This window comes from Myodes glareolus, chromosome 9, assembly GCF_982192425.1.
Source record: "Myodes glareolus chromosome 9, mMyoGla1.1, whole genome shotgun sequence".
NCBI lineage: Eukaryota > Metazoa > Chordata > Mammalia > Rodentia > Cricetidae > Myodes > Myodes glareolus.
In genome coordinates this window covers 70,905,903-70,927,543 of record NC_142034.1, presented here as the reverse complement: position 1 = coordinate 70,927,543, position 21,641 = coordinate 70,905,903, and the positions used below count along the sequence as shown (strand labels likewise).

Here is a 21,641-nt window from a genome sequence, read left to right as displayed (position 1 = left end):
CCTTCATTTCGGGGGGGGGGGAAGTCTTACAGAAACTCAGTGCTATAGGAGCAGGAGGGAAAGTTTTGATAATACCTTGCTTCCAACCGTGAAGTATCTGGGTGGCAGGAGACAAGGCTTTCTCTCACGAGCTAAAAGTTCAAATCAAACTGTGCTCCCAAGAAACACTATTTTTAGTTTTTAAAAAAATTATTAAGAAGATTGGTAAAACTGAGTGTGGTAGTGCACGGCTTTAATCACAGCACTTGGGAGGCAGAGGCAAGTGCATTTCTGTGAATTCAAGGTCAGTCATGACTACATCATGAGTTCTAGGTCAGACAGAGCTACATACCAAGACTCAAGAAGAAAGGGAAAAGTGAAGGCTACCACTGTGTAAACTCATGAAAGGCATTACTGTAAACAGATAAAAGCAGCCAAGGTGACACGGCTGTGAAGGTTCAGTCGCTGAGGCAGTAAGACACACTGAAGACAACTGTGCTCGCTGAAGCCCTGCCATGAAGAACCAAACTTTTATCCTTATTAGGAACATAGAAAGGCTGCTTCCATCTGGTGTGATTTAACATTTGAATTGATTTTCATGACAGCATGAAAGGGTTCTTTATAAAGGGCCATCACCCTGTACTTAAGACTGATTCTTATAAAACATTCCCAATCTGACGGCACACAATCATCAGACAAGTATTTCTTTTAGGTTAGCTTCCATTCTTACTTTAGTTTGTGTGGACTATGGTGATAATGCCATCTACTGTAAAGTGTTATTCTGAAGGCTAAGTCAGAACAGTACTTGGCTCAGTAACTGGTTGTAAAAAGCTGTGGGGTCCAATTTTCCTTTGGAATTCTAATTGTAGCTCACAAAATATAAAGAATAAGATAAAGAAAAGGAAAAAATAGGTTAACACTTAAAAGTTCATCTTTGTTAGGCTAATACCAAAGTTGTTTATTTGATAGTTTTTGGGTGTGTCACACACGTGTATGTGTGGCAGCCAAGAAAACCTTGAGTGTCATTCCTCACAATCTACTTCAGTATTTTTTGTTTGCTTGTTTTAGAGGCATGATCTCTCAGGGACACTGGAACTCACCAATGAGCACTAGGCATAGCCATTCACTGCCCCCCCAGCACTGTGATTCTAAGTGTGTGCCACTATGCTTGCTGCTCACCAGTAAGATCGTCTCTACTTCCCCCCTTCATATATATGCCTTCACTGAAAAAAGGGAGGCGGATTTCAAATCACTCCCCTCCCCCAAGATGTATTTAGTATGTACACCGTGTTCTGCCTGAAGAGGGCACTGGCTCTCATTACAGATGGTTGTGAGCCAATATGTGGTTGCTAGGAATTGAACTCAGGACCTCTGGAAGAACAGCCAGTGCTCTTAACCTCTGAGCTATCTCTCCAGTCCCTCAAATTACTTAAGATAAAACTTGACTGGACTTAAACTAACACATAAATCAATGAGTTCCCATCCACAGAGTTCAGCTGATACAACAATGCACACAGTTGGCCAAGGTGACTTCCAGAGAGACAGAGCCCATAGGATACAGATGGGGGGATTCATTAGGACAGTTGACCCCTACAATTATAGAGGGTAATGAAGCTCATTACCAGTGATCTACAAACTCAACAATTCCAGGATGCCAGAAACACAGCTCAGTGATAAGCCTGAGAACCGAGGGGTCACTAGTCTAAGTTCTGGACTCTTTCTTTCTCCCGCTTCTACCACTCTAGTGCAGGAATTACAGTGTGTGACATCATGCAGTTTATGCAGTGCTAGTGATCAGATCCAAGCCCCTTGTGTGCTACATCTCTAGCCAAAGAGCCTGGAGTTCTGATGTCCAAGAGCAAAAGGAGTGTGTCCTGAAAGGCTGGAAAGATGGTCTAGCAGTTAAGAACACTAGCTGCTCTTGGAGAAGATGGAGTTTGGTTCCTGGCACCCATACTGATTAGCTCACAACCACCTGTAACTCCAGATCCAATGAATCTAAAATCTTCTTCTGGTCCTGGCAGGCACATACATTCTCATGCACATACATATATAATAATGTATCTTAGCTCAAGAGACACAGATGACATCCTTTTCTGTCCTATCCAGGCTCCCGGCCAATTGGAAGGCTCACCCTGCAGGCAGACATTCCAGATATATGTATTAGGTCAGGCAGATAAGCCTTGTATTGATATCTCATTTTTGAAATGCCTGGGAGTGATTGTGTGTACCTATAATCGTAGGACTTGGGACATGAAGACAGGGGGTGGGGGAGGTGGGAGGAGATGGGGGGGATATCAGGAGTTCAAGGTGCCCAGCAATACAACTGGTTATAGGTCAGCCTGGACTGAAGACTTTGTTTCAAAGAAACAAACAATAAAAAATTCTTGGTGATACAGTCTGATACACAGCAGAAAGCTGATCCGGCTAATCCTTAAAAAGTAAGGACTGTTTTTGGTTTTGTTTTTTAAGTTTTTTGAGACAGGGTTTCTTCTCTGTGTAGAAGAAACCTGGCTGTCCTGTTCTTGCTCTGGCTCTGTAGACCAGGCTGGCTTGGAAATCCACTGCCTCTGCCTCTGCTGGGATTAAAGGCTTGGGCTACAGGCAAAGATAACATCTCAATCTAATCTTATCGTAGAAATTAATTTTAATAGAGAAAATGACACACATCAACTCTAAAATGAACATTCTATTTTCCTTATAGATAACTTCTAAGGATACACTGAACTAAGGCCCTATGCCTAGCTTACATAATGAGAGCTTTCTAAAACTTAAAAAAAAAGCCTATGAGTTAATATGTAAGATCAAAATATATTAGCTGAAAAGACAGAAAATAATTCAAATGTAAGATATACATATAAACTTAAGTATAAATACACATATAAACCTACACTTATCCACCTGATAAACAGAATGATACAGAAATAAAACACATCTTTAAGATCAAACAAGAATCTGATAGTAGCAACATTTAGGAAGAAGACTGGAAATAGGAGGCGGTATTTAATTTTTTATCTTTATCTTTATTTTGTTTTTTTTTTAAATAGACAGGATCTCACTATGTAGCCATAGCTGACGTGCAACTCACACAGATCCAACTGCCTCCCCCACTCTGAGTGCTAGAGCTAAAGGCTTGTTCCACCATGTCTGGCCTTTTATATGTTTAAACTTTTACTACTGAGAGCCCTTTGTTGAAAATAAAAATGAGCCAGGTGGTAGTGGTGCACGCCTTTAAACCCAGCACTTGGGAGGCAGAGGCAGGGGGATCTCTGTGAGTTCAAGGCCAGCCTGGTCTATAGAGAGAGTTCCAGGACAGTCAGGGCTACACAGAGAAACCCTGTCTCAAAAAAATCAAAAGAGAAAGCAAAAAGCAAACAAACAACAACAAAAAAAAAGAAAGAAAGAAAGAAAGAAGAAAAAACTATATTTTCCCCATTTGCAGTTCCATCTAATTCATCTTCCATTATAAAACCTTACTGCAGAACCAGCGCTGTGCCACCGCAGCAGAAAGCCCTACCTTTTGTGTGTCAATATCTTGCCTCATGGTTCCCATTTCTTTATTTATCTTTTCTTTGTGTTTGTCACAGTCATTTAGTTGAACTACAACTTCATTAAGTTCGGTTTCCTTTTGCTAAAAAAGAAAAAAGATTCATTAAGTGCATGAAAATAAAAACAAACAAATAATAATTTTGTTCTAAATTACCTTTTTATAGTCATCTTTTCCATCTTGAATATAATTCTCAATGTCTTTCATGTAACCATTAATATTTTTAACCTTCTCTTTGATATCATTGATCTGTGGGAAGACATTTATTAAATTTATACATGGACACACAAAACCAAAACAAATTCTACACTAGATGAATTAGGAATAGTAGCACATGTTCGTAATCCTGGTACTTGGGAGGGAGAATCACTATGACTCCAAGGCCAGCCTGGTCTACATATCAAGTGCCCGGGCTACATACTGAGACTCTGCCTCAAGAAAACAAACAAGTGAATAAATAATTTAAAAAATCACCAGGGTCTGACAAGGGCATCAGTAAGAGAGCATAACGGAACACTGGTTTGGGAATCAGAAACCAGAGGCAGTCAGTTTTCTCTAAGGATGGGGCTCCTGGTAGGTGAACTATACCCTAGAGGACGGCCCCACATGTGTCAGTACAGGACTGGTGCAAACTGGACTTGGTGGGTCACAATGAAAAGAAAAGGAAGACATGAAGTTTGAAGGGGGAACGGGAGGGGGTGGATCTAGGAGGAATTCTAGTAGAAGGAATGGGAAGATAAATATGATCAAAATGTATTACATGATATACAAATACTCAAAGAGTAAAATTTGCTTTTAAAAAAAGAACTTTGAAACCAAGTGTTTTATTTAATCATCAATAGGAATGGATTCATCTCAATTTCATTTTTTTGGGGGTACCTAATCTCAATCCCCCCCCAAGACAGGGTTTCTCTGTGTAGATTTGGTGCCTGTCCTGGAAATAGCTCTTGTAGACCAGACTGGCCTCGAACTCCCAGAGATCTGCCTGCCTCTGTCTCCTGAGTACTGGTAAGTTGAATCTTTTCTCAAGAATTTTCTAAATCCAAAATTATAACATGGCTCAGTGGGTAAGAGCACTTGCTATACTTGCCTGAGGACCCAACTTCAAACAAAACCAAAAAGAAAACAACTGGGCATGGCTGTGTGCCTGTAACCTCAGCATTGTGGGGTGTAATGGGATGGGGGACAGCAGATCCTGGAAGCTCAGCAGGCAGCTCCAGTGAGGCTCAGTTCAGTAAGAGACAAACTGGAGAGTGACAGAAGAAGACTTCCAGCTCTATTCTGTGCATACACGCATGGGCACGCACACCAGAATACTCACGTGGATGCCCAACTATGCACGCACACACACACAATGTCACGAGGGCGAGGGATGTAGCTTGGTGATAAGTGTGCTACTCTAGCATTCACAAGGCCCTGAGTTTAATGTCCACCGTTGTAAAAACAGAAATAGTATCACAAACCTGAAAATATTATTTACCTTATCTAGTTATTTAATTTATGTAAAATAATAGTGCTATAAATGGTTAACACAGGCATTGGGTAAGCAAAATATGTAAACAAGAACTTACTTTATCCTGAACCATTTTGTTACTTGTATGTTTTCTGTGGATTAATTCTTCTTTTTCCTGCTGGAACTTTTCCAGTGCTGTCTCCAAAGGGTTTATTTGCTCTTTAGCATCCTGAACACACACAAAGCCAGACCAGTCATATAACACTTCATTACCTTATTTCAGACGACAGGCTCCACAGCCTCAGTAAACCACATCCCAGATGTCAGGCTTTAACTTATTCGCATCTCTTGACAGGGTTGTGAAGATGGCACTGATATTTTTATCCACATGCTTCAGAGAAGCAAACAAACAGTAACTTGTTCAAGGTCACAAAAGTAAATGTAGTAGCCAAGAGTCTAACCTAGCCCAGCTCCAGAAATGACTCTCTACCAAAATGACTAGATTTTTCATCTAGCCATATGATTCCAATTACACCATACAGCTTATGCATGGATTTTCAAGAGTTCAGTAGGGAACGATGTCAGCTCTATGTGATCAAAGACTAGGCAGGTTTATTCAGTGTAGCCTTCTTCTTTACATGTCAGCCTAGCAGTTATTTTCACGGTAGTAACAGCATACCGATTGACGGTGGTGTGCCCACACCTTTTCTGGAAGAAAGGGAACTTTCAAATGACAAACTATTGTACTAATCAGAAGTCCCTTGTGACATTGCGTCGAACATGCACACATGGTAACCACAGTTTAAAAAAAATGAACCTTGAACTCTTAAAGCATGTTCTGAACCTAAAAGGTTACAAGGAAGACACAGACATTTGTGACTTCAACATTGGTGTGTTTTCTCATGCAGGGAGACAGTGGTGTGGTGGAGAGTCAAGTACCTTCCCACCCGAAGACCTTTCTGACAATCAACTTTGCTTCCTCTGGACAGCCACGGGCATTCTGAAATTCCAGTTTCTTTTTTCCACAAAGGGATACTTTGTTATCTATCTCAACAGGGCTGGGAGATACTCAATGTTTTAAGTAAAAATCATTTATAACCAGTCAAGACTAGTGCAAGGTAATACTACTTTGTAGTATAAATCCAAATTATTTAATCCAGAATTATTTAAGAAATAAAGGAGCATTTATAGCAATCACTGCTAAATGGACTGGGTAACTTGTGTAGTGCCTACTGAATGAGTGGCTGCAATCATGAAAACCGGGGTTAGGACCTTTGCTTTGATGCACTGAGATAAAGCCAACGGGTGCATTCCAGGGCCCGCAGCAACCCATGCCCATTCACTGTACTGGCAAGCAGTCTGAAATCACATGTGGGATTGAATGGAGCAGTGCTAACATACGGGTGTCTGTTACAGATATAACACTTGGGGACAAGAATTCATATGTAACTATAGCCAGCCACCATCTGACTACTTCTAGTCACATGAAATTCACTATCTAACCAGATACTTGGTTCTTCTTTACACGACCAACTCTTTCTTCCAAATATTTCTGCCACTCAAAAATCACATGAAGCCAGGCAGTGGTGGCACATGCCTTTAATCCCAGCACTTGGGAGGCAGAGGCAGGCGGATGAGTTCGAGACCAGCCTGGTCTACAAGAGCTAGTTCCAGGACAGGCCCCAAAGCTACAGAGAAACTCTGCCTTGAAACGCCCCGCCCCCGCTCAAAAAAAACCACCACACATGAAGAATCATCATAACACTTTCACTTGAGTCTCACAATAACTGTAGTTATGTCTCTTAACACCAATAAAGGGAATTTTGTGTCTGGACTCAGTTACAAAACAACATGTATGTGCATTCCTACCTTTATCTCTCTGTATAAAGACTGAACTTCAGTGGACAATTCCACAGTCTGCTCCTCCATTTGCTGACGACGTTGCAAATTAGTGGATATCTGCAGTTTCTCTGATTTCAGCTCATTTGTTTTACTTTTCAGGCACTGAATTTGCTCCTGTTGGTCCTGTATAAGCTTACGGTTCAATTCAATCTTACTGGAAACTGAACAGAAACATATGGATGGGTACAGAAAGCACTGCTATTACCGTCTGAGTTCTTACAGTGTAAAGAATTCAGAGGCTGAAATGTAGTGGGCTCCAACATGCAACAAGGGTGCCCTGCTTGCTATCCCCACCCAGTCACAGGACAGGCACAACCGAGAAAGAGCACAGCTCATCAGACTCTATGATTCCAGGTCTGTTGCACAAGTCAAAGAGACAGAGAAATGACAGTTGGAAAGGAGAGGGAGAATGAACGCATGTGGAGCAGCACCGACGTCTTTGTGGGGTGTGAGCCAACACTCATTACCTGTATCCACTTTGTGTTGCTTTTCTTGTTTTTCCTGGTTAACCTGCTGGACAGTTCGATCCAAGTCTACCCCTTGCAGCTTAGCTGCCTGCTGTGCAATTTTCCTTTCAACATCTTTCAGCTCCATCTTAAGAACAGAACAGTTATTTATAAGAGACTTACTGCATATCATGATTCAAACCCTTTTAAAGCCAAGTTTAACAGGATAAAAAGTGAAATTAAGGTCTGGTACTTCAAATAAAGTAAATGAATTATGCCTCAATTTCCATAGTTTATAAATCATAAATATAAAAGCCTAGGAATCTATACAAATCAGTTAATCAGTTATCTGTACCTGAAAATTAGCTCTGTGGAGAGAGGGAGAAAGAGAGAGAGAGAGAGAAAGAGAGAAAGAGAGAGAGAGAGAGAGAGAGAGAGAGAGAGAGGAAGAGAGAGAGGAAGAGAATGTGCGCCCCACTGTGTAGCCGTAACTGACCTGGGCACTTGCTATGTAGACCAGGCTGGTACTGAACTTACAAAGATTCACCTGGCTCTGCCTCCCCAGCGCTGGGATTAAAGGTGTGAGCCATCATGCCCAGCTACTGCTTTTTGTTTGTTTGTTTGTTTATTTATTTAAAGAGAAGAGTTTCTCTGTGCAGCCCTGATTGTTCTAGAATTTGATCTGTGGACCAGGCTGGTCTTGACCTCACAGAGATCTGCCTGCCTCTATCTCCAGACTAAAAGAGTATGCCACCACTGCCCGGGGCTCCAGCTACTGTTTATAACACATTCACATTTCACATTCAAGCCCCACAGGTCAGTTTTTCTACTTTAAGCTGCAGGAAGCTTACCTGGAGCCTCTCCATAATTGTAACATCTGTCAGGCATACTTTAGCACTTTCTTCTTCAGGCATTATTGTTCCCAAGAGTGTTTCCTGTTCTTCTATGCCAGTCTTTAGGTTCTGTATGTCTCCGCTGACACTCTGCAGTTTGTTTCTTAATCCTGGTATCTCCTTCTCCTTCAAATCAATTATGCTTTCCCTTAAGAGAAAGCACACTGAAATCAATCTAGTTGACATTTTTCATAATTAAAGTCATGTTATTATGCTAGCCCTTTCTAGGACATCCTGTCAATAGCTCAATGATGTCAACATGTCTATTACTTGTGAGGTCTACCTTATTCAATTGATCATAGTGGTGTCAGCCATGTTTTCCCACTGTAAAATGCCTAATTTTCTTTCTTTCTTTTTTGATTTTTCGAGACAGGGTTTCTCTGTGGTTTTGGAGCCTGTCCCAGAACTAACTCTTGTAGACCAGGCTGGCCTCGAACTCACAGAGATCCACCTGCCTCTGTCACCTGAGTGCTGGGATTAAAGGTGTGCGCCACCACCGCCTGGCTTTACTTTTCTCTTTGTATTAAAAAAAATCTCTTAAAAGAAATACACTCAGAATAGGTGAATATCCTGTTTTTCAAACATCTGCCTACTGATGCTAGTAGCCATTGATAACTTTGCAGTATTATTATGGGGATGTTGCCAAGTAGAGATATTTTACAAACTGACTGATTGATTGTACTCAGCAAAAGCTTCATCAAGGCCACGAAAGAGACCAAAGGCTAACCCACTGTAGCTGCACACAGACTGTAGGAGCCTACGGGGAAAGAAAGAACTAAATGCCATGTAGGATCCTAAGAACAGGGATGAGAAGACTGACGAAGTAGCACGGCTGCTGAGTTCAGTTCCCAGCACCCACACCAGGCTGCTCACAAATATCTGTAACTCCAGCTCCCAGGGTATTCAATGCCTATGGCCTCTATGGGTGTATACAGACGCCCCCTCAACATGTATACTGAGATAAAAACAACAAAAATATAAATCCTTAAAAATGAGAGATGCCAGGTGGTGATGGTGCACACCTTTAACCCCAGCACTTGGGAGGCAGAGGCAGGCGGATCTTTGTGAGTTCGAGGCCAGCCTGGTCTATAAGAGCTAGTTTCAGGATAGGCTCCAAAGCCACAGAGAAACCCTGTCTCAAAAAAAAAAAACCCAAAAGAGAGAGAGAGAGAGGCTTCACAAAGCATCAGCTTCCCATCTCTTGGAATAATTGTACTTGATTACCAAGCCGTACTGCTGACCAAAGCCCAGGACACACGCAGAGGCCATGTGAAAGCATGCTGTATGACATCCCTCAGTTGGGTTTCTGGCCAGCAGTCAGGATCAGCCATCCTGAATGTCCAACACCAGCAAACCCTAAGATGACTGCTGCTTCCTGCAAGACCCAGATGACAGCCATCCTACAGAACCACGAGGAAGGACAGCAGGTCCTCCCTGTTATTTAGTGACACAGCAGTGACTAGAATAAATGGTATCATTCTTCATTCAGCAAAGTGACCAGACACAGGACATGGCAGTGATTAAGAAATGCTATTCTGAGAAGGGGAGTTGTTCCAGGAGCCCTGAAATATAACAGCATGTTACCTTGCACCATTTGAAATATTTCAGTATGATAGAACAACTTCATATTTTCTCTGTGTGCACTTTCTATCAGCTTTAAGTTTTATCTTTTATTTGATCTTTTTTTCTAGATATTGCCTTATTCTTCCTTTTCAATCTCAAGTTACTGTGTATGTTCTTATCACCTTCTCTGTGGCTCTAACAGTCTGGTTTTTCTCTCTTGATGCATATAGTAGTTATCTATTGTTGCATAATAAAGTACCCCCAAACCAAGCAGCTTTAAAAAAAGAATACCAGTTATTGTTCACAGATAAGAGCAGCAGGAGGTCTGCTTCTGACACAGTTTCTCAGGGAGGTGGAGCCAAACTATTTGGCCAGGGCTGCAGTCATCTCAAGATCAACTGCTACAAATTCTGCTTCCACGCTTACTATTCAGCAGGAAGGCCTCCAGTCTCCACCATGCAGACTTCTCCACAGAGCTACGTGAACATGGCAGACTACAATGGTTGACAGCCACGGTACCTTAGATAACATAATCCTGGAGGGACAGCTATCACTTCTGTCTTTCTTATTGACTGATTGATTGTGACAAGTCCCCTTGTAGTCCAATTTGGCATTGACCTTACTATGCAGAAGAGGATGACCCTGAATTTTGCTGCCTTCACCTGTGGAGTGCTGTGACTACAGGTATGAACCACCGGGTAAAGCTACTTCTGGCCTTTCTCAGTTCGCACAGACCACTCCTGCCACATATAAGAGGGAACTACACATGAGTACTGAGAGACTATGGGGCCCACTTTAGAAGCTGGCTGCCATAAAGCAATCTCCTTAGACTTTCCTCATTTTCCTGAAACTCTTCTGTAGTTTTTCTGGACAAAAGATTCCAGCTTTTCAGCTTCCAGAGATCTTCTCATCCTAATCTATTCAACACATTAATAAGAGGTTAAGTTTCCTAAAACACAATCAAGACTTTAGGATGGCTCCTTATCATCTAGCAGGAGTTACAGGAGGTGTGAACATAATACAGCCCCATATTTCCAATTTACGGGAACCGGGCATAAAAATCATGCCTCAATCCTGAGATAACATTTTGGATGTAGTCTAGGGCAAGTTTCTCTCCTGTTTGTGCATGGTTCAAATTCCCCTATTATTGCCCTGATGACTAAGTCACACAAACTACAAATTTCTCGAGGCTTTACACCACTTTTCCTGCCATGTTTTCAAAAAGCTTATCACACTCTTACACCCCCAGGCTCCTGTCTTCTGAACTAGCACTTCTGTCTGCTCCATTTTCAAGTGCTTCTATTAAGCCCAGCTCTGTCTAATTCTGAGAGCTTGCCTCCTTGATTAGACCACCAGCTCCTGTGTACGTGTCTTACTGGTTTTGAACTCTATGTTCTAGGAGACACCAGGATAGGAATCATGTATTCCTCATGAGACTTTACTTAACAGACTATTGCCTAAATTTCTAGTATATATAAAAGACACAGTAACAACAGAAATAATCTGTGCTTCTTCTAAAGTGGAAACAACACAAAGTATACTCTAACGTTGCCTTTTGGAGCTGATGAGATTGCTTGGTGGGTAAAGGTGCCATCAGGCCTAATGGTCTAAGTTTGACCTCCAGGACTCACATGGTGGAAATCTGTACAGATTTCCCAATGTCATCCTCTGACTACCACACAAATGGCAAGGCACACCCATACCCATACCAAATAACTAAAATATAATTTTAAAAAATTGGGTTTTTTTTGTGGGGGGGGGCATGAGGTAGAGAGACAGCTTAGCAGTTAAGAGCACTGGCTGCTATTCCAGAAGACCAGGAGTTAGTTCCCAGTCCTCATATGGCAGCTCACAACTACATGCAACTGTAACTCCAGTCTGAGGGGATCTAATACCCTCTTCTGGCTTCTGTGGGCACCAGGCACACATGTGTTGCACATGCATATATGCAGGCAAAATACCCACACGTACTTTAAAAAAAAACAAAACTTTTTAAGTTAACTTTTGGAAGAACTTTTCTTATTTTATTTGTGGGGTTTGGAAAATGCCATCAATAACCAGCTTAAAAGCTGTCACAACTTATGACCCGAGCCAAGTCTCAGGAAACGCCCTGAGAAAAGGCTACACCAACCCCATGACTACTTTAGGTTTACCTCATGGGCACAAGCCTAAGCATTTCATCACGGCGCCGCTCTTTTTTTTTTAGTTCTGATTCTGTTGACTTGAGCTTATCTGGAGCAAGCCTCAGCTTGGACTGCAAGTCACTGATGACTTCTTGTAACTCAGCCTCTGTCTGAAATACTCTCTGACAGACGGGGCAACAGGACTGGTTTTCATCTGTCAGCTGAGTAATGAACTGGGAGTAAACAGCTGTGGCTCCAGCCAGCATGGCTATTTAAAAAATAAAGAAATCTCCAGTCAGATATACATATATTTTCTTATATAATCATTTTTCTTACAATTTTTTGGTATCATACAAAAGGCATAATAATATTTTACCGAAATCTTTCTATGTGTCAGGCATTTCTTACACAAATAATTTCATTTACTCCTTTTTATTTTTTTTTAAATTAATCCATTTCTATTAATTTGTGTATCACTAGGCTGTGGCCTACTGGTAAGGTTCCTGCATCTCTCTCCTTCAGCAACTATACAGCATCTGACTTTTGACTTTTTTTTTAAAATACTTTTTATGGTTTATTCAACTTTATTTTATGTGCATTGGTGTGAAGGTGTCAGATCCCCTGCAACTGGATCTTTAGACAGTTGTGAACTGCCATGAAAGTGCTGGGAATTGAACCCAGGTCCTCTGGAAGAGCAGTCAGTACTCTCAACCACTGAGCCATCTCTCCAGCCCCCATTTACTCCTTTTTAACATCCTACATGGTTTATAGCTTTGTTTTCGTTTTATAGATGATAAATCTGACTCAGTAAGCCCCAAAGCCACAACTCACATAGTGAGCTGCACAATCAGGAATGAGCTCAAGTCAGGATCCATAACAAAGTTATAAAATCTCCTGTCCTTGCCAGGAGGTGGTGGTGAACATACCTTTAGTCCTAGCACCCAGGAGGCAGAGGCAGGAGGATCTCTGAGTTCAAGATCAGCCTGGTCTACAAAGTGATTTCCAGAATAGCCAAGGCTACACAGGAAAACTCTGTCTCAAAAAACCTAAACAAATAAAATAATCTCCTATCCTAGGGCCAGAGGGTGGCTCAGCTGCTAAGAGCACCTGGTGTGCTGATGGAGGACTCTTAGTTCTTAGGACCTAGCCTGGGCAGCTCACAGTCACTTGCAACTCTACCTCCAGGGGAGATCGGACACCTCTGTCCTTTGTGGACACCCGACTCATATGCACATACACACAAATAAAAATAATTTGAAAACTAAACCTTAAAACCTCTGGCCCTCAGCAGTTACCTATGAAATGTCAAAAGGCAAAGAGCCTTGAGAACAGAAACTGACGACTCACCTCGCTGTTTTGAGGACTTTTCAATGTCTTCTTTAAGCCGGTCTAAATCACTTTCAAAATCCTGGCTACCACAAACATCAAACAGCTTATATTCATAACTGGACAACTGTTCTTCCTTTTTCTTCAGCTCATTATTTGTATGGTTTTTATTCTGTTCAGCTGAAGCTAGTTCTTTGCTAAAATAAGAACAAACGTAGAATATTTGAAAAATTTAAAAATTATTTTAGATTTAGTTTGTGTATTAATGTTTTGCCTTCATGTATGCATGTGCACCATATACATGCCTTCTATCCAAAGAAGTCAGAAAGGGGTGTCAAATGCCTTGGAACTAGAGTTAGAGGTGGTTGTAAGCCACCATGTATATGCTGGGTACTAAACCCAGGTCCAATACAAGAGCAACCAGTGCTCTTAACCATTGAGCCCTCTCTCCAGCTTCCTAGAAATATGAAAAATTTGATACAGGAGACACAAAATAAATTTTGCCAAAAATCATTTAAAAGAGTTACATATGACCAAATACTTACCTATATATTTTTAAAGGTTTATTTATGTATTATGTATACAGTCTGCATGTATGCTGGCAGACCAGAAGAGGGCACCAGATCTCACTGCAGATGGTTGTGATCCACCATGTGATTGCTAGGAATTGAACTCAGAACCTCTAGTAGAACAGGCAGTGCTCTAAACCACTGAGCCATCTCTCCAGTCCTTATAAATCTTTATTTATTATGTACAGTGCCCTGTACTGTGTCTCTGCAGGCCAGAAGAGGGCACCATTATAGATGGTTGTATAGAGTTACCATGTGTTTGCTGGGAATTGAATTCAGGACCTCTGAGCCATCTCTTCAGTCCTCTTTCCTATATCTTTTATAGTTTTGTGCTGGAGATAGAACTCAGGACCTCAAGCATGCTCTACCACTGAGCTACACTCCAGTCACACCCTTTCTTTAGAAGTCAGAGGAACAAGCTGAATGCGCTAATTGAATCTTCTAGTTGAATGTTCCCTTTAGGACACTGACCCATTTGTCAATCCTGAGTGAGCATGGACCCACTCCCAGATAAATGTATAGGAGCAGAACTGTGCTGTATTTCTGGGCCTCACTGTCTTAGATTCTAGATTATAGGTCTGAGCAAGTGAAAGCCACCTGCTGGCTCTAAGGAGACACAGAAAAGATTAGCAGAGCACTTCCCCTCCACTGGGTTTCCTTCAGAGTACTCCTGACTCGCCTCTAAATGCCTGCTTTGCCTTTCTTGTTGCTGTCATCTCCTTGCCCCTGCTCACTCATTCCCTCTCATTCACCAAAATTTTGTTTACTAAGCCAGGCAGTGGTGGCGGCACACGCCTTTAAGCCCAGCACTTGGAAGGCAGAGGCAGGTGGATCTCTGTGAGTTCAAGGCCAGCATGGTCTACAAGAGCTAGTTCCAGGCTAGCTCCAAAACTACAGAAAAACCCTGTCTCGAAAAACCAAAAAAAAAAAAAGAAATAAAATTGTTTATTAATACAACTCATTAGTATCTCAACTCTTAATCATCATCCTAGCCAATCTCAACGCTCATGTGTTGGAGATTTTAGCTTTCTAAGTCATGACGCACAAGAGTCTGTGTGTTGTACTCACCATATTCTTTAAAACCAAGTGGGAAAGAACACAACAGATGGAACTTAGCACTGTCCACTGTGAGTCACTGCAAGCTCTGCACAAAAAGGACTACAGAAGACGCTTCCCTCCCACAAATAACCTAAAGCCCAAGTGCAGCCTTCAGACTACCCAGGAAGCACCACATACTGAGGAAACATCTTCCCAGGGCACCCCAGACACCACTCCTGCTGGCTCATCTGGGTTCCCCAAACAGCCACTGCTTTCACTGCTAGCTTCCTTTCCTTAGCTGGCCAATGGCGATTATTCCTAGTATTTAGCTGTACCACCCCCCCTTTCATCATTGTGGGGAGCATGCAAGGTCAGAGGGCAACCTGCAGGAATCAGTTTTCTCCCACCATGTGGGTCCCTGGGATGGAACCGAGGTCTTGAGACTTGGCTGTAAGGGTACCCTATGAGACATATTACTTGCCCCTTTTTTGTACAATTCTTTCAAGGTGACATGATTTATACCAATTACTTTGATTATCCTTTCTAACAAACTGCAACAACTTGCAATTTCCTGAACTTAAATATTATATTCACTAAAAGACTCTTCCAAAGATACAAATTTGAGCCAGACACTGTGATATATACCTTATATTTCCAATACTCCAAAGCTGAGGCCAGAGGACCTCAAGTTGGAGATCAGCCAGGGCTACATTGTAAGACCCTGTTCAAATAAATAAAAAGAAAAAAAGAAAAAAGAAACACCACAAACTTAATATAGCCAAAATTAAATCTACTATCTCCCTAGAAATTTTATGATAAATACTGTTACCTAGCAACCACTTACTGAAACATCTGAGGAAGTCTTAGCAATGTGCTGTTCAGAGACTGAATGCAACTTTCAGGTGTTGATTCTTCTCTATAGTTTTAAGAGACAAGAGGCCCCATCTACTCCTATTTTATTTTATTTTATTTATTTATTTAAGTATACAGTGGTCTGCCTGCCTGTATGCCTACAGGCCAGGAGGCACCAGACCTCATTACAGATGGTTGTGAGCCACCATGTGGTTGCTGGGAATCGAACTCAGGACCTTTGGAAGAGCAAGCAGTGCTCTTAACCAGTGAGCCATCTCTCCAGCCCCCGTACTCCTATTTTATTTTATTTAAATTGCCAGAAGAAGAAAAAGTCAACTGAATATATCATTTCATGATAACGAATGTTGAAAACAATTAAAAATAAGAGCACAAAATAAGGAGATTTATATCAATGGCAATGTTTTAGCAACTCACTTCAGGTTGGCAAGTCTGTCTCTGGTCTGATTGATTTCTTTGGATTTAGAATGAAGCCAGTCTTCAAGCTGTTTCTTGTTAGGAAAATACCCCAACAGGGAAGTCAGTTCACTGCTGTGCCTAGACTTTATTTTTCTGATTTGTTCATCTTTGTCAGTCTATAATGAAAATATAAAACAAGCAAATCAACTTTAAAAAGTCAAGCCTATATCTCCACATTTTATTAAGAACATAAATAAGTTCTGGGGATTGGCATAATGGCTCAGCAGGTCAAAGCATTTGCACAAAAGCCCGAGGAACTGAGTTCATCCCTGATACCCACATGAAGGAAGGAGAGAGCCAACTTCAAACACTGTTTATCTTTCTTTTTAACTTTTTTGAGACAGAGAATCACTCAGTAGTGCTGACTGGCCTGGAACTCATTATGTAGACCTGGCTGACCAGCAACTCACAGAGCTCTATCTACTTCTGCTGCTGGAGTTAAAGGTGTGCACCATAACAGGGGGCTATAAAGCAAGTGTGTGTTCAGAAACACATACTAAATAATAAGTATAATTTTAGAAATGAATTAAATTGAATAAATAAATTCTGGAATGAGTAAGGTTCCTGATTTAAAAATGAAAAGTATAAAAATTCAAGCAGAAAATACAAAACTTCTTAAAGACTTGGAGTGATGATTGATTTAAAAAAAAAATTGTAGGGGGCTGGAGAGAAGGCTCAGAGGTTAAGAGCACTGACTGTTCTTCCAGAGGTCCTGAGTTCAATTCCCAGCAACCACATGGTCACTCACAACCATCTGTAATGAGATCTGGTGCCCTCTTCTGGCCTGTAGGTGTACATGCAGATAGAACACTGTAAACAAAATAAATAAATCTTTTAAAGAAAATAAAAAAATAAAAATAAAAAAAATTATATGCACACATGTGGAGATCAGAAGACAACTCTGGAGTCATCTCTTTCCTTCTATTGTGTGAGTTCCAGGATTAAATTCAGGTGGGAAGACTTGGTAGCAAGTGTCAAGTCACCTCCCAGGTCCCAGGATGGTCTTTTTAAGCCAGAACAACAACTCTAATGTCATAAATATTTTAAACATCTGTATGTTAAAAGTTACCAACAATGAACACATTTTTGTGTTTGTATTTCTGGGCTTTCTGTTATTAAGACATTTATAGGCAATGGCACATGCTTATATTCCCAGTTAGGAAGCTGAGGCAGGAGAATTACTTGAGTCCACAGAGTCAGAGGCCAGCAAGGACAACAGGGCAGGCTACAGCTCATCTCAAAAACAGTGACAACAACTAAAAAGAAAAACAAAAGTTTTAAGTTTAAAAGTCTATTTTAGCCAGGAAGTGGTGGCACTCGGGAGGCAAGGCCAGCCTGGTCTACAGAGAAACCTTGTCTTGAAAAACAAAAACAACAACAAAAAAAGGTCTATTTTATAAGTCCATTTTTATAACCTGTAAATACAAAGCCAATACCACATCAATACTTCACAGAAGATGAGCTATTTTAAATACCAATTAGTATAGCGAACACAGAAGGAAAATCATACTTTGTTTTTGGTCAGCATCTCCATCTGCGTAAGTGTTGTTGTATGGTGATTTAACTGCTCCATTTCCTGGTCCAGCTTCCGCAAGCTTCTGTCCAGGTCAGCTTTCTCATTTTGGAGGCTTATTACCTCTGCTTTTAGGGCTTCTACATTGCTATTTTTCTCAGCCTTGCTTAGTTCACGTTCCTAATCAATAATTGAAGCACATGCACATTTACATATTTTGCTCCAGAATTAAGATAATGACAGAGTGTAATGGAAATCACTTCTCAGGGTCACCTGCTTTGAAGCAGCTCTTTCCACTTTTGGAGAATGCATTGTTCTTTCTTTTAATAAATCTTCAGTTTTGCCACTAAAACCAAAGATCATTCCTAAGAGCATCAAAATACTACTTTTTGTTTATTACCAAAAGAGGGGAAAAAAACTTAAATATGCTTTGGGAAAACACTTATTCAGGTTACTGTACAAACTGGAATGACAGAGAATTAGTAAATAAACCTAGAAGGGTCTAATAGAAAGAAGAAATGAATACTAGAAAAAAAAATAGGAGTGGCTAGAGAGATGGCTTGGTGGTTAAGACCATATCCTCCTTTCCCAGAGGACCCGAGTTCAATTCCCAGAACCCAGGTCAGGCAGCTCGCAGCAACAGATCCAAAGCTTTTGGGCTCATTCAGCACCTGGACTTCTTGCACATACCCACACAAATATATGCCTAACAAAAAATAAATCTTTTAAAAAAGAAAAGAATTAGGAGAAATGTATCCATGGAGATAGGTTAGTAACTTAGTCACCATTTAGGTGTTCAATAAGTTCCTACGATGCTCACAACATTGCTTGGCATGTAGAAACCACAGAACTGTTGTGATGTGGCCCCTCACTGGCACTTCTCCATCCTGACAACACTGTGATACAATTCAAACTGATAAAAAAGTACACTGCAGTGGCCAGTTACACAGAAACAGCAGTTCACTCAAGTCATGGAGGTGGGACCCAGAACTCTGACATGCATTCGGATGTTTACTTTGAAGAGAAACGGAGATGTGACAGAAGAGGACAGAAGGAAGAAAACTCAAAACTCGCAAGAAAATGGCCAGGTAAATTTGTTTACCATAGAAAAAACAGTAGCAAGTTGATCACATAAAATCTCAGTGTGGAAATTAATTGAAAAAATACTCAATTTTTAACTCAGGTCAAATACCGAGGACTTGTAATAATTACCTCACTTGGTTGTGTTTGGAGTATACAACTCTCAAACACACTCAAAGGAGACTTTGATTTCGAGAATCTAAAACTCGAAAGTCTGAACACAAGTATTTTTTAAAGTTTTCTTGCTGATCCTCATTTTTAACCCACCGGTTTCTAGAATCAAAGAGCTGATGACCAAGATATTTAAATAAGCTCATTTATGTGGATTATTAACTGAAGGGGCACAATCCCAGGGTGAGAGATAGAAGACACTTCAGAACGGAAGATTCCAGGTATTTTAGACCTGAGATTGCTCCCCATTCGGTCACCTGGACAGCTTACCGCTTTTGTGAGCTCCTGGTCCAGCTCCAGAATCCTGTCCGATGAGCCCTCCAGCCTCTGCAGCTCATTCTTCACATTCCTCAGCTCGCTCTGTTTCTTGGTGAGGAGTTCTGTTTTCAGCTCGATCACTCTTCCCAGTCCACTCTTCTTGTCCCTTATCTCATCAATTTGCTTCTGCTTCAAAGTTTCTTTCTCTGTAAGGTCATTCTAAATGCCAAGAACACACATTAGTAAGTCTTTCATTAAGCAGCTAAGGAAACTTCCCTTTAAAGTAACATAAAAAAACACAAGAAATAATTTCTAAAACTGTGAAAAGTACTGCCCAGAAGTGACCATCAGTAACTGTGAGCCAAGTTTTTTGCAGTTATCCTCAAAAATAAATTTTACTTAAAAAACCATAGCTCTACACTTTGATCCTATTTATAGCCTTATAAATTAATTAAATGTTTCTAAAACTTTTCTTTTCTACTTAATAGCCAAACACTCACCTAAAAATGTGACAAAGTCAGGTTCACTTAAAAAATTTATCAAATCAGGCAGGTGTGGTGGCACACACCTTTAATCCCAGCACAGGCCTCTGAGTTTGAGGCCAGCCTGATCTATAGAGCAAGTGCCAGGAACAGCCAGGACTACACAGAGAAACCCTGTTTCAAAAAACAAGTAATAAAAAGTTTATCAAATCACCTAGGGAACCTGGATTTCAAGATATTTACCAAGAGCTGGCTGGCAGTTTTAGCTTCTCTTTCCTGTTTCTCTCTCACAAGTTCGTGAAAATTTGTAATCTGTCTTTCACTAAAGGGTCCATGCTCAAAACCATCCAATTCGAGATGTGTTGCCAAAGACTGGATTAATGAATCTCTGGCTCGAATATGCTCTTGATGGCGATCTGCCTGTTGTTGTAGACGACCTTTATTTAAAAAACAAAACAAAACAAAACTCCTTTTAGTTGTTTTTTTTAACTTTTTAAGTTTTTTAATTTAACAATAAATTCATATGCAGTTGTAAAAAAAAATCTGCCCACTTTGCTCTAATGAAAAGTGTAAAACTGTTGTATAAAGTCTAAACTGTATACTGACATCGTTGAACCTATTAGGTTAAGATAGGTTAATCTATCTTAACCCCCAGTGTTATTTGTACTCATTTGTGTGCATGCACTGTTTCACGAAACTTTTTAAAAAAGATTTAAAATTTTTGTTTATGTCTATGTGTGTCTGTGTCACATGTGTGTGAGTGCCCATGGAGAAAAGAGGGCATTGGATCCTCGGAATCAGAGTTATAGGTGCCTGTAAGCCACCCAATGTGGTTGCTGAGAACCAAATTCAAGTTCTCAGGAAGAGCAGCAAGTGCTCTTAACCACTGCAGCGTCTAAGCCCAAATTCTATATAATTTTACCCATGCCAGTTTACATATCCAAACAGCAGTGCAGATACTAAGCAGTTTCAACACCTTAAGAACCTTCTTGTTCTGTAACCGTAAGCACACCCAGCTTGTCCTGTCCCTTCTCTCGACCATCCCTAGCAACCACGTGTTTTGGTTGCTGTGTCCTATGTCTTCAACTTTAACATTTCAGAATACTATAGAAGTGAAGCCCACCAAACAGCCTGTTGAGACTGAATGTTCTTGATGTTAATGCTGTAGAGATTCTTCACTCCTGCAGGAAATGAATGTGCTAGAAGGTCTGTGCCTCACCCTGCTCCACCAGCAGCTCCTCTCTTTCCTGGCTGAGGAGCCGGGCTTCTTTATTCAGCTTCTCCAGTTCGCGCTGACAGTCTACCAAGCGCCTTTCTTTCTCCCTCACTGTTCTCTGGTGGTTGTGATACAAGTCATTCAGTTGCTCATCTGTCCCTTGAAAAACCTGTGTCAAACCAAAATAGATGGCGTATTGTGTTACTATGACAATCACCCTGACACACCAAATATATAAAAAATTTTAGTCAATATCCATTTTAGTAGAGGTATCATGAACATCAAGATTAAGGTTTACTTTTTCCCTAAAATGTGGAGATGAAAGGGTTTATAAATGCAATTCATTATGATAGTCCCTGATTTTCAAACAGAACAAAACTTATGACTACAAACCTTTTCCATTTTCTGTTCTAATTCACTGTTATCTTTCTCCATTTGTTTCTTTCGGCTATCCAAAGCTTTAATTTCATTGTCAAGTCTCATGATTTTAGAAAGGTTGTGTTCAATTTCTTTCAGACGATTCTGCAAATAAAGACAAATTCTACATGAATGGCTCCATTGTGTTTTCCATCACTGAGAAATGGACATAAGTTATGCAAGGACCATTTAATAAGACACCACCATTTAGGGCTAACAGCAGCCTGTGAAAGAGACACTAAGATGCTATGTAAAGCGCCCAGAACACCATAAAGCCCATACCCTGCTTTCAACAACTCCCACAAGTCATTTGTTCCTAAGGTATGACAGCCACAG

At 40.8% G+C, this 21,641-nt stretch overlaps 1 protein-coding gene across 1 annotated transcript in view; it reads right to left on the bottom strand.

Moving 5' to 3' along the window:
- Positions 1 to 21,641, bottom strand: part of Rad50 (RAD50 double strand break repair protein) — a 63,661-nt gene that overhangs the window by 29,605 nt on the left and 12,415 nt on the right. Inside the window, exons 6-19 of the mRNA XM_048437667.3 lie at positions 21,282 to 21,410; positions 20,892 to 21,057; positions 19,916 to 20,109; positions 19,203 to 19,409; positions 17,679 to 17,861; positions 16,127 to 16,284; positions 13,254 to 13,429; positions 11,937 to 12,174; positions 8,179 to 8,368; positions 7,349 to 7,475; positions 6,849 to 7,042; positions 5,098 to 5,208; positions 3,683 to 3,775; positions 3,497 to 3,610 (exon numbers count right to left, since the gene is read on the bottom strand). Coding sequence (XP_048293624.3) covers positions 3,497 to 3,610; positions 3,683 to 3,775; positions 5,098 to 5,208; positions 6,849 to 7,042; positions 7,349 to 7,475; positions 8,179 to 8,368; positions 11,937 to 12,174; positions 13,254 to 13,429; positions 16,127 to 16,284; positions 17,679 to 17,861; positions 19,203 to 19,409; positions 19,916 to 20,109; positions 20,892 to 21,057; positions 21,282 to 21,410 — 2,280 coding nt within the window. The remainder of the gene's footprint in view (positions 1 to 3,496; positions 3,611 to 3,682; positions 3,776 to 5,097; positions 5,209 to 6,848; positions 7,043 to 7,348; positions 7,476 to 8,178; positions 8,369 to 11,936; positions 12,175 to 13,253; positions 13,430 to 16,126; positions 16,285 to 17,678; positions 17,862 to 19,202; positions 19,410 to 19,915; positions 20,110 to 20,891; positions 21,058 to 21,281; positions 21,411 to 21,641) is intronic.